Source organism: Sebastes fasciatus, chromosome 12, assembly GCF_043250625.1.
Source record: "Sebastes fasciatus isolate fSebFas1 chromosome 12, fSebFas1.pri, whole genome shotgun sequence".
In the NCBI taxonomy this organism is placed as follows: domain Eukaryota; kingdom Metazoa; phylum Chordata; class Actinopteri; order Perciformes; family Sebastidae; genus Sebastes; species Sebastes fasciatus.
Genome location: NC_133806.1, coordinates 25383717 through 25396303, shown reverse-complemented (window position 1 = coordinate 25396303; position 12587 = coordinate 25383717). Strand labels below are relative to the sequence as shown.

At 39.8% G+C, this 12587-nt stretch overlaps 2 protein-coding genes across 2 annotated transcripts; both read right to left on the bottom strand.

Annotated features, from left to right (window-relative positions):
• Positions 1-2849: 2849 nt before the first annotated feature.
• On the bottom strand, positions 2850-4474 carry LOC141779499 (uncharacterized). The gene is made up of 4 exons (XM_074654356.1): positions 4261-4474; positions 3813-4133; positions 3113-3226; positions 2850-3023 (listed from the first exon to the last, which is right to left on the bottom strand). Exons 1-4 carry the CDS (start codon positions 4472-4474, stop codon positions 2959-2961), a joined length of 714 nt encoding a protein of 237 aa, XP_074510457.1. The 3' UTR covers positions 2850-2958.
• Positions 4475-5778: 1304 nt separating this feature from the next.
• Positions 5779-11540, bottom strand: LOC141779498 (tetraspanin-19). The gene is made up of 8 exons (XM_074654355.1): positions 11439-11540; positions 10695-10782; positions 10473-10585; positions 10229-10303; positions 9994-10089; positions 9717-9914; positions 7948-8031; positions 5779-6135 (listed from the first exon to the last, which is right to left on the bottom strand). Exons 1-8 carry the CDS (start codon positions 11502-11504, stop codon positions 5890-5892), a joined length of 966 nt encoding a protein of 321 aa, XP_074510456.1. The 5' UTR covers positions 11505-11540; the 3' UTR covers positions 5779-5889.
• Between the last annotated feature and the right edge of the window lie 1047 nt (positions 11541-12587).

The window sequence follows — 12587 nt, the reverse complement described above, 5'->3', positions numbered from 1 at the left end:
AAGTGTGTGTGTGTGTTTTCAGAGATCGACATACCAGGACCCTGTAGTGTGTCCCAAGTCTTCCTCCTCCTCCTCCTCACCTTTATCAGATTTCAACTCCATCACTAGATCCATCCAGTGTGTTGACTGCTGGAGCCGGCAGGTGGCTGCATTATGCTGATAACACAAACTGGCCTGAATTAAAAAAATAATAATAATTCATTTTTTTCTAAAATATCATGTTTTTAATAATTATATAATTATTATTTATATAAATAATAATTCAATGAAGAAAATGATTCAGAAAAAGTTCAGTTATTTTGAATTACAAGAGCAGATACATTTTATTATTCCTGTTCATTCTTAGTCATTATTTGTGTAGATAATGTTTATTTTTTTAATTAAGTTAGATACTTCTTCAGAGTAGTTTTGGTTTCTTTGTAGATTAATATATATTTTCTCTAAATGTCTATCATAATGGCCAAATAAGGTATTGATATATTATTTACTAAAAGTATTTCTATGGCTACGTTTTCTTATTTTATTTTAATTTAATGATATTATTTGTTTATTTATGGTGTAATTTTCAATGTGAATACAAGAGGGCTCTACTGGTGTAGTTATACAATCTATTGATGTAGTTTTACATTCTGCTGATGTGGTTTTATACTCTACTGATGTCGTTTTATACTCTACTGATGTAGTTTTATACTGTACTGATGTAGTTTTACATTCTGCTGATGTAGTTTTATACTCTACTGATGTCGTTTTATACTCTACTGATGTAGTTTTATACTCTACTGATGTAGTTTTATACTGTACTGATGTAGTTTTACATTCTGCTGATGTGGTTTTATACTCTACTGATGTCGTTTTATACTCTACTGATGTCGTTTTATACTCTACTGATGTAGTTTTATACTGTACTGATGTAGTTTTACATTCTGTTGATGTAGTTTTACATTCTGCTGTTAAGACGTCAATTTCATACAAAATGTTTTAACGTATTTATATTTCATGTCAACATGTTGTTCTGTTTTTGAATAAAGTTTTATAGAAAGGAAAAGTCTCTGAGACACATCATTGACCCCACAGTGTCAGTGCAGTATGATGGCAGTGAGCTGAGCGCCATTGTTTTGCTTCATTAATTGATTCCTTCCTTCATTTATTTCTGTAATCATTCATTTATTCATGTATTTATACATTGATGTATGCATTTATTTATTATTGTATATATTCATTGATTGATTCTTGAGTCATTTTTCGTCCTCCATACAAACATGGAGAGATTCCCTGTTTTTAATCTCTTAGATCAGGGATTCTCAACCTTTTGTAACTCGAGGCCCACTTCCAATTGTTAAAAAAATTCCGAAGACCACCTTCTCAAATAAATGACAAACTGGGCTATAAAATAATGTGTTATGCCACTGTCAGGTGTAATGACCCGCATAGATATTCAGCTTACCCTCACCCATCACTGCCTGCCATTATGAATCCAAAGTATTCAGGGTCATATTTCCTCACCACGCACTTTTACTGGTTTCAAAAATTGCTTGATTTTGTGTCACTGAATCTGTGACATATATGTCTGTAAAGGGGCGACTCGTGGGTACCCATAGAACCTATTTTCATTCACATATCTTGAGGTCAGAGGTCAAGGCACACCTTTGAAAATGGCCATGATCCTCGCCAAAATTTAAGTGGGCCCCGGCCCAGTGGTTGAGAATAGCGGTCTTGCTGGGACTTAGCCCCGCCCCTCTCTCACCTGGAAACACCTGGAAACACTCTCCCTATCAGCCACATGCTCACTGTGGAGCAGACACACTGAGAGGTATGTGTGGACTTCTTTAAGCTTTTTGTTTTGATGTATTTATATCGCCCTCCCTGGGAACTGTGACACATTTAAGACCAACATCAGTGACAGAAACACAACAAAGCTGCAGACTGAGAGTTTCCACTGAGCTGCAGCAGAAAACAGCCGAGTTGACACCAAGACACAGAACAAGGTCAGTTGTTTTTCAGTCATCTGCAGCTGACACACTTTGTTTCTGACAGGAAACCTTCATATTATCAAACAACCCCACATATTGTTCCTATAATGTTCTGAAACTTTATTATTCACCTTCAGTTCAGTAAAGTCACAACATGTGTTCCTATAAACATTTCTATCTAATGAAATCTTAAGAAAATGTGGAGAAATTTTAGAAAATGATAATTGATAACATAATGAAGCCTGTTTCTGCCAGGAAGAAACAAAATGGTGAGGAAAAAATACTGATGATGAATTACAATAAGAAAAAGTTTAAATGTATTATTTGAATTATGAGAGCTGCTCAGTAAAGCAGTTTTTAAGTACAACTTTTGAAGTTGTTGCTTCATGATGTTTCATGTTTCTGTAAATCTGCTTCTGGTTTTTATTCTATTTATATAGATAGACAAATGAAAACATGTCAATAATTACATTTTTAACCAAAACAAAAAGGAGTTATTTTAATAACTAAGAGCAAAAATGTATATGTGACTATTTGAAACATATTTGTGTGACTCACAAATATGTTTTAAATATTCCTTCATGAGTCTTTTATCTTTTGATGCTCTTATTTTGAAAGGGAACTGAAGTCAGCTGGCATGAGAAGGATCCGTCCAGACAGCCAATCAGAGTCACCCCGAGTCCTCCAACGCTAACGATCATTTATCCACAAACAGGTGAAAAAGAACCGAAGAGTCAGCTGACGTTTCTTCTGCCTGAAGTTTCAAATCTCAGAGACGCATAATTAAGATCTGCTGAGGCCTGTGGAGACGACATCATCATCATCATCATCATCATCATCATCATCATCATCATCATCATCATCATCATCATCATCGCGGTTTGGGTTAAAATAACTCCGGAAGTGTCATAAGTTACGTACGGAAGTTACGTGACAGAAACTACTTAGTTAGCTTTGTAAAGTCTAAACAGCAGAACAGCACTGAAAGTTAAAAATCCAGTAAATTCTCAGTCACCTCATCACCGATATCCGACCGACCGTCTGATTTTCTTTCTGTGAAGAAACAAAATATGAGACAAATTATTATTATATTATTTTAGGCAGTTTTTGAAAGTTTGTTTTGAAATCGCTGCTGTACTCACTGAGGCCTCTCTGTCGCCATGACAACAGGATGCTGAGCGTCACCGTGACGACAAGCAGGACGACACACACAGTGGCCACAGCCGAGGTCAGAAACACACACTCACTGGACTTTCCTGCACACACACACACGTACAAATGTGTTTTGTGGTTTCTCCTGGTGCATTCTGGGAGTTCAGTGGTTGGAATTTCTATGAGCAAGTGACGTAGTATTAATAGCATGAGAGTCCGTTCAGGGCGGGAGGGAGGAGACCGCTGTTCATGTCCCGTAAGGAAACTAAAAGTAACGTTGATTTATTTTGTCATGTACGTTGTTAGTCATGTCTAGTCATGTGACTCGATGGTATTGTCAGTCCAGTGAGTCGCATGAGTCGTTAGTATCGTCAGCCCTGTGAGTCCCATTAGTGGTTAACGTCAACCACTAACCCTAACTAAGTGGCTGAGTTGCCTCAACCTAACTTCCTGTGACAATGGAAGTTTATTTTGAAAGGACGTGTATGTAACAAGTGCATATTGAAACGCCGGCCCTGGTCCGTCCAAAAGTAACACTAGAGAGGAACCCCATGCGTCGGTCTCCGATGCCGAGGAACGCTGACCAAGCAGCGGTACTTGACAAGTTGGGAGTGAGAATGTGTTGACAGTGAAGGAACAATAAGCAGATCTACAACACCTACTAAACAGTTGAGCACTCTGTAAACTCACCTGTCCTGCTGCTGACAGTCTTCCTGATCTCCAGCTCTTTGTCAGTCAGCACACAGGACACCGCAGCTCCTCCCGTCCAGGTTTCTCCTGGAACATCAACCCGTACGCTGATGACACCCGCCTCACTGTCAGGAAGGATTCTGGGGCTGAGCCTCTGGAGACCGTCATCTCCGTCCTTCTCCCAGTCCACCTCCCATTCCACTGTGACCCGACCAGTATCCTCCAGTCCAGACACCAGACAGATCAAAGGGACGGGGAGGGAGGAGTCGACACTATCTGAAGGAACCATGAGGTCGACCACCGGACTGTGGGGCACCGACTCTGGTGAGAAGGTACAGATTCAGAAACATGTTGCAGATGCTGCTGATGAACGCTTTAGATTTAAATTACCTCAGGACGAGCTTTACACTTAAGGCTCTGAGAATAAATCCTCAGCATGTTATTTCACCTGTGACAGTCAGTGTGGTCCCGTCTCCGATCAGCAGCATAACTCCGTTGATGTGGACGCAGTAGTACCTGCCGGTGTCCTGCAGGACAACACTGGAGATCTCCAGCAGACACAGAATCCCGCTCTGAACTGAAGACACAAACTGACGGCTCACACTGAGACTGCTCAGCTGTCCAACACGCAGCCACGCCACCTGAGAGCACTGCCCACCCATCTGACTGATGTCACAACTGAGGTTGACCTTTGACCCCGGGGTCACAGATAGAGACAAAGGAGACTGAACCAGCAGGGCTCCAGCTGTGGCAGCAAACACGTATACTGACGGTTAGTATGGATGTAGGATGTGATCAGTGGAATATCAGTAAGTTAGAATATATAGCCCCGACCACGGCTCTGATAAATCAGTTGGTTAGAATATATAGCCCCGACCACGGCTCTGATAAATCAGTTGGTTAGAATATATAGTCCCGACCACGGCTCTGAAATATTAGTAAGTTAGAATTGTTTTGTCTATAATCTTTTTTTAACAGAGAATAATACTTAAGTAAATGTAAGCATAAATTTAAAAGAATAAAATCAGATTAAAGTCAGATAATTCACGTAAAAAACTAATAATAATAATAATGTACTTTACACCTAGGTACTTTTGCTGATCATGAATATTGTACTTTTGTACTTAAATATTCTCATACAATATGAGATAAAAATAATATAGAATACTATTTACATTATTAGCCTCGACTACAGTAGTAATTCAGTACAGTAGTTTTGTAAAGCACTTTGTAACCTTTGATTTTGAAAAAATTATTATTATTATTGTTATTATTATTACAGTATACATCAAATGAAGCATGTAGAAAAGGAGGAAGTTACAATTAAAACAAATAATACAATATAATAAAATAATAGCAAATACAGAAAATTATAATAATATGCAAATACTTTAATATAAACTTAAAATAAAAAATATTATGTAATTGTTTTACTTTTGCTGAATGATGCACTCAAAAGATCTTATTTTAAACTTCAAATTTCACAGAATTAAAAAACATTTTGTTTGGCTGATACCGACAGTTCTGGTTAATTATTTCATCAAAACAACATCTAATGAATGAATATTATATAATGATCATATATGATGACGGCCATGTGATTTAGATCGTATTTCTGTAATAATTAATAATATTTTTAAACATCTTACCACAGAGTGTGTTCAGACAGATCAGAGGAAGCAGCTTCATGCTGACGTTCAGCAGACGATCAGTCGACATGATGGAGGTAAAAATGTGTCATCATAACAATGTAAAGGTCACTGTGGTTTCACCGCCTTCAGATGCACAGCGACAGGATGTAACATCACTGTCCTTCAGGTACACAGCGACAGGATGATATATAATATAATAATAATAATAATATATGAATTGCATCGAATTGTGAGTTGAGTGCATCGTTACATTTCTGAAGGTTTAACATAATTATTTATTATTTATTATCCATTCATGAGGAAACACTGAATACTTGAAGTTTTTCCAGATTTTATTACATTATTGATTTTAACATCAAATATGAGCAGAAACATTCAGTTTAGTTTGAAGTCTGTCGATAACCCGGGGCTGGCTCCAGGTACATTTAGTTGTAGTTCTGGTTGTCATGGTGATAAGCCGCCAGCTGGGTGGGGTCCACAGATTCAGGGTAGTCATGGTGATGTGCTGGGTGGGCGGGGTCTACATAAGCATAATCAGGATCTGCGTAGGCGCAGTTCTGCTCTCCGTAGTCCAGGTCCTCTTCAGGGTCGGCCAGACGATCGGCTCTTTTCAAAGCGGCTTTCCTGCCAAAGGCGCGGTACAGGTACACCGTGATGACAAACTGGACCACCTGGACAGAGACGGGAGACACTCAGTGGACTCAATGTGTCCATGTGAAGACAAGAAATGAGCAAATGTTAGCGTATTAAAAAACTGAAGTAGACAGAAAAAGCTGTGGACAAACACTAACACCCTTTTTCTACGCTTTTACCCAAAGACGACTAGCCTTTCTGTTTCTAGGGTGTCACGTTAGACATCATGAATGAACCAGAAAACTATAGAGGACGGAACCTGCCATAATCAAAAATCAATCAATACATAAATAAATGATTTGATAAATAAATGTCGTAAAATGTAGCAAAAATATTAAAAATAAATGTAGCCATTAATTAAAGGGACTGTTTGTAAGAATCAGAAATGCTTGTTAACAGCGACACCTGTGGCCGTTAAATCAACGAAAGTCAGCGTCCTGTTGCTCGTGCTTGTGCTCACTCTAAATAGACATGAAGGAGCATCGCTCACAACAGTGAGGCGACACACGTCAGCTAAAACCACAATATCACTCTATATTTCACCTGCTTGGCAGTAGTGTTAGCTGACCAGACGGAGGTCTCTCCATGAATCACTGCTGATCCTAGTGTTGGCTTTTCCTGCTTCAGCCTCCCGACCGCGGTCAGAAGGAACAGGGGAAACACCGGAGTTTTGGTCGGAGACGATAACGTTTCTCTCTGCGGAGCCCCGTCACTTCACAAGACACGGGAAACCTCTGTTGGTCTGGAGGAGCTGCAGCATTTATTTTTGCACAAACGTCCACTGTACAATCACTAGATATTCTCAGAGCTAAACTAACTCTTCTGCAGTGTGTAGTGTGCACACATAAACGTGAGAGTGGAGAGAAATAGCGTGAACGAGCGCGGTGTGTGACTGAAGGCAAGCAGGTAGGCAGGCAGGCAGAGGAGCAGAGTACAGCAGAGACTCCGGCCCTGGAGACCGAAGCTACAGTCTCCCCCGCGTCCTCCGACCGCGGCCAACACTGTTTAACAGACGGGCTTCACTAGATATAACCTTGCGGTTTTGGTACTTCCGTGTAGTTTGTGTTGGAGTCTAAGTCTGAACAGCGTAGCCACACGCGAGCGCGCATGGGACACCGACCCGGATTGATTTATCCGTGTAAGAAGTTACAAACAGTCCCTTTTTAATTGATAAAATGTGACATAAATTGATATTTATTTATTTATTTATTTTGCATGTATTTATCTTTGTATTAATTCCCTTATTTATTTACTCTTTTATTTATTTATTATTTATTTAATTTTTATTTTTAAATGTATTTATTTATTCATTTCTGCATGATTTTCCCTTTGCATTTTACCCTTATTTATTTCCCCAAACTTATTTATTTCTGTATTCTTTTTTCTTTTCTTTATACTTTTCTTTATGTATTTCTTTTAAAAAATAAATAAGGGAATTAATACAAAGACCCTATAGAGATATATTAACTTTAACGTGTGTCACATAGCATCGCACCAGAAAAGAGGTGAAAATGAGCGCGTCCACCCGGGTGTCATGTTTCCATCACTGCCGATCGGAGCTGGAGCTGATAAATATCCGTCACTACTGCAGAGCCATTTGTCCTGGGATTGAATGCTGATTATAACCTTTCACACTAAAGACACTAAAAGCCAGATGTTAGTGGATGTTAGTGTGTTTTTGTCCAGTGGGAAAGAGAGACTAACGTCCTCATAATGCCCCCTAGAGGCTACTGTGCTCATTACAGCTCAAAACATAAAGTGTTTGACAGAACAGGAACAAGTAAAGGTCATAAGGTCATCAGCATGCCCCGCTCTCTCTTCTGTTTCCAGACACATTGTGGTGTTATTACCTGGATCAACATGAGGCCGACGTCCATGCTGACGATTGTCAGAAAGTTGTCCTGCAGCCAGTCGCTGACCTTCTGTTTGCAGCCCTGCAACAAACACATATTATCCCGGTCTGTTCTCATTCGCAGGCTGTCAAATACCAACGCTGTGTCACTTTGACGTGTCCTCCCATTTGTACCACGATAGAGTGGAAGGAAGGAAAAAGCTTCAGTGAATATGCTATATGCTATAGCTAGCTAGCTAACCACATGGTGCCTTCATATGTGGTGGTGTTTACCGTGTTCATGGAAGAGTCCATATGAACGCCCCCCTCTTGACCTCAGAAGTGGAACGTTTCTGAAAGCTCAGAGTTCACGAGTTGTGACGTGTTTGTTGACGTTGTCAGAAATGGCGGAAGACATGGAAGTTCATTTTTCGGTGCATAATAAGTTAATATATTGTAATTTTAGTCGTATATTGTTTTTCTTTGTAATTGTATAATAGGTCTGAGGAAAATGTTGATATTCCCAGCGACCTCATCTTTCTCCTCTGTCATTATGCCTTAATATTGCCGTTGCCCCTTCAGGGTGGAAGCAGAATATGCCTAGTGCCACGTAAAACATAAAATATATTTCTATGATCACCCTTTACCATTCATGAGAGTCTGAGGACAATACACTTTACTCTATGAGATACTATCTGCTATTCCTATTGTCTTTTTTTTATGTGTATGTATGTATGTATGTATGTATGTATATATATATATATATATATATATTTTTACAGTCAAATTTAACCACTGTGTTATTTTATGTAAAATGTCCTTTTTCACCCGTTTTTATAATTCATTTATTTTTATTTATTGGTTTTGGGGGAGGGTGGGGGGGTCTGACTGTATAGAATAACTGTTGAACATAACATTGCTGTGAGCCTTCTGTTCTGAAAATAATAAAAATATGTTGAAAAAAATAAATAAAATATTGCCGTTGCTTAGCAGCGGTGTTCTCGTAACTTAACCACTTGAACGCCACGCATATCGTGTACATGACTTCTCATGTTGTAAACACAAGCTCACGAGTTTCATTTGAAGACGGCAACTGTCCCAAACGAACGAAGATTGCTGGCTTCAATCATATAAATCTAGCTAGCTAGCTATAGCATACTCAGCGGGGACCTCGGTCCACATGTTTCTCAACAGTTTTTCTTCTTGTAAATTTCCACCGGCAGCAGGATGTGACATCATCTCTAAAGGAATCTAGTTGTAGTCTTGTAAATAGTGACGCTGAAAGATCCCCAGTCTTTGTAAAATATTATAGTCTGTGACTAAAAACTCAGACTGAAGACACATTGTCTTTAGATGTGAGAGGGAGTCAGACTGAAGTCTTTTAAAGTCTCCTACTGTATGGAAGGCATTACCTGAAGACCACCGTAGTTCTCTAACACGCTTGTGAAACTACATTGCGGTAACGTGAGCTGCAGAGTGCTAAACTGTTGCTCCTAAAGTAGTGTTATTATGGTAAAGATGGCCTCTAAGCCAGGCCAACGGCGTTACCACGGGTTAACACTCGGCGGCTCACGTTACTGCAGTCTTGTAAAGGGAGGAGTGAGCGGAGGGGTACTCAGTTGGTTGCAATCTGCAACCATACCACTAGATGTCACCAAATCCTACATACTGCACCTTTAAATGGCAGTTTGGGCTAATTGCTATTTATAAAATGTCCTGACATTATGTAACTGTAACAAGTCTTTATAGTATAAAGACGTGTGTGTGTGTGTGTGTGTCCTGCAGTACCTGAGCATACGAGCCGTTTCCTCGCCCGTACAGCGGGGCGGTGAAGTTCAGCAGCTCGGAGCACCACGGTGAGTTAACGGCGGGACGATGCGATCTGAAACAGGAACAAGGAAGTACGTCTGGAGCGCTCAGGTTCAGACTCTGAATGTAAGAGTTCATCAGCCAATCAGCAGGCCCCGTCCTGCCACAGCAGCCTTCCTGTTGACAGTAAATCAAACAGTCACGATCACATCATCATGTTAATGTTATATTAACGGGACTTGAAGCAGTGACTCACGTAGTTCTGTATCTTGTCCATCAGTCTGTCCTTACTGTTGTTGTCTCCGTACTGAAGGATGATCTGATCCACTGTTTGATCCAGACCACGCTCAATCTGATGACATCACATCACATTATATACTTTATTATATACACATATATTTATGACAGAGGAATCGGGGTCAGTCACTTTATTTATAATGATATTATCATATTTGTTAAGAAGCACGACACAATAAACGCCCTGGTCTCACCTTGTCTTTGTTTAAGAGCAGCAGCAGAGTGACGAACAGCTGGCCCAGGACCAGGACGATGAGGAAGCCCAGGTACTGAGGAGGACGAGGAGAGTCCAGTCACAGTGTGAGTGTTTAACATCACTACAGTACATCTGTTACAGCTGGGTATAAAGTAGGATTAATCAGTGCTTTCACAAGGATGTCACACACTGGTAATTAGAACCATCAGTGGTTCCATCAGCGGTTCCAGTTGGAGACTCACCACCAGCAGCAGGACCCGGTTCTCTTTGTCAGCTCCGAGAATCCCGACCACACTGACCGCTAACACCACCACGCCAATCAGCATCAACCCCGCCCCCACCACACGCAGCTCATCTGTACACACACACACACACACACACACACACACACACACGTTGACAGTGCAGTCTGGTGGAATGGGAAGGTGAGTTTTAGTGGACCAGGCTAGCAGGAGCAGCGTTACCTGGAGGTCGATCTGGGAGGACGGTCAGGAGGTTTCCTCTGTCAAACAGGATCCACAACCCAAAACCAGATACACTAACACCCAGAGCCTGCAGACAGAGGTCAAAGGTCAGGTCAAAGGTCGGCTGCAGTCTGTTCTACATCACAAAGAGGTTTTTATGTTTCTATGATGTTCAGACACAGATCAGCTCCTCTCAGACGGGGCTTAGGTTAATGACAATGTGTGAGGCTTTAGCATAACCCTTAGCATAACCCTTGGCCTGGAGCTACCGGCTCCCTTAGCCGGGGGTTTACCGCTCCCATAGCCCGGGTCTAACAGCTGCCTTAGTCCCAGGCTACAGCTCCCTTAGCCCGGAGCTAACCTTAAGGCTTCCTGGTAGCCTTATGAGAATACACTGTTTACCATTGGCAGAGCATTTTGGCACATTTTTCTTGGGCGCTACCCACATAATCAGCTGTGCTGCTCATCCCACAAATGCATGATCCTTACAAGTTGGACATCATTGTGAAGGTAAATAAACAGGCTTTCCAACGATGTAAAATACAATGACCATTAGCATTGTAACAACAGAGAAATAATGGACCAAACACAAGTTTCCAAACTTTTTTTTCCAGTTTTTATTAGATATATTATTTAACTGAACGTGTCTTCACCAGGAAGATGAAGTTAATATGAGTATAATCAATATGTTGATTGGTCATTAATATATTAGATATAATCATATTTAATTGTACGTGTCCTCACCAGGAAGATGAAGTTCACGACTTGGAAGCAGAACTTCAGCAGCTGAATCTTCACATCCAGCTTCATCGTTCTTCACTCAGCCGCAACAACCAGCAGGTTCTGATCTGTTCTGTTCTGTTTTGTTCTGTTCTGTTCTGATCTGATCTGTTCTGTTCTGTTCTGTTCTGTTCTGTTCTGATCAGTAGAACCACGGTGGTTTCTTCAGTCGTGTTCTCTCTTCAAGTTTCAGCTTCTGTCTGTTGAGTCTCGGCTACGACACCTGAGATCAGAGTCCACTTCCTTATTGTCTCTAATCCCACCGTCTCCATGGAAACACACAAACACGAACAGTTAAATGACCAGTTTTCCTTCATCCTGTTTTGTTGACTACATTTCCCAAAACATTATCTACAGATATATTTATATTTGTTATTATTATTGACAAAATCTGCCTGTTTATGAATATTACTGATGTAAATATTAATATGTTTGATAGATATATCAGAAAATGAACTGGTTATTTACATGATGATCATATTTACTGTATGAACTAGATATAATCTATGGAGGACGTAACCTGCCAAAATAAAAAATCTTCAATAAATAAATAAATAACTGACTTGATAAATGAACAAATATGTCATTAAATGTAGCAAAAATAATATTATAAATAAATGTAGCCATTAATTGATCAAATGTGACATAAATTGCTATTTCTATTTTAATATGCTTTTTTATTTATTTATCTTTTTATTTATTTACTCTTCTCTTTAATTTTCCCTTTTATTTATTTATGTATTTATTTTTATTCATTTTTTACAGACTTGACTTAATAACTCTGATTTTCTGTTGTGTGTACGACTGTGATGTGAACAGCAGAGGGCGCTCTGTAGCACAAACCACAGTTACGCTTTATATTCATATTCTCATTGTTCCTTTTATGGCTTGTAGGCTGAATGTTTTTAATGATTTGTTTAAAAAGAAACAGAACCTGAACCTCCATCACCACCTGTGTCCTCTGACATCACTGACCCACAACCATCTTATAACCAGGTGATGTCCACTCACTTGTCTCAGGTTCTATCTCTATCTGACTGATATTCTCTCCTCACCTGGTTTCATATTCATAGTTTTTGAGTCCTAAACTATGGAGGACAGAACCTGCTAAAA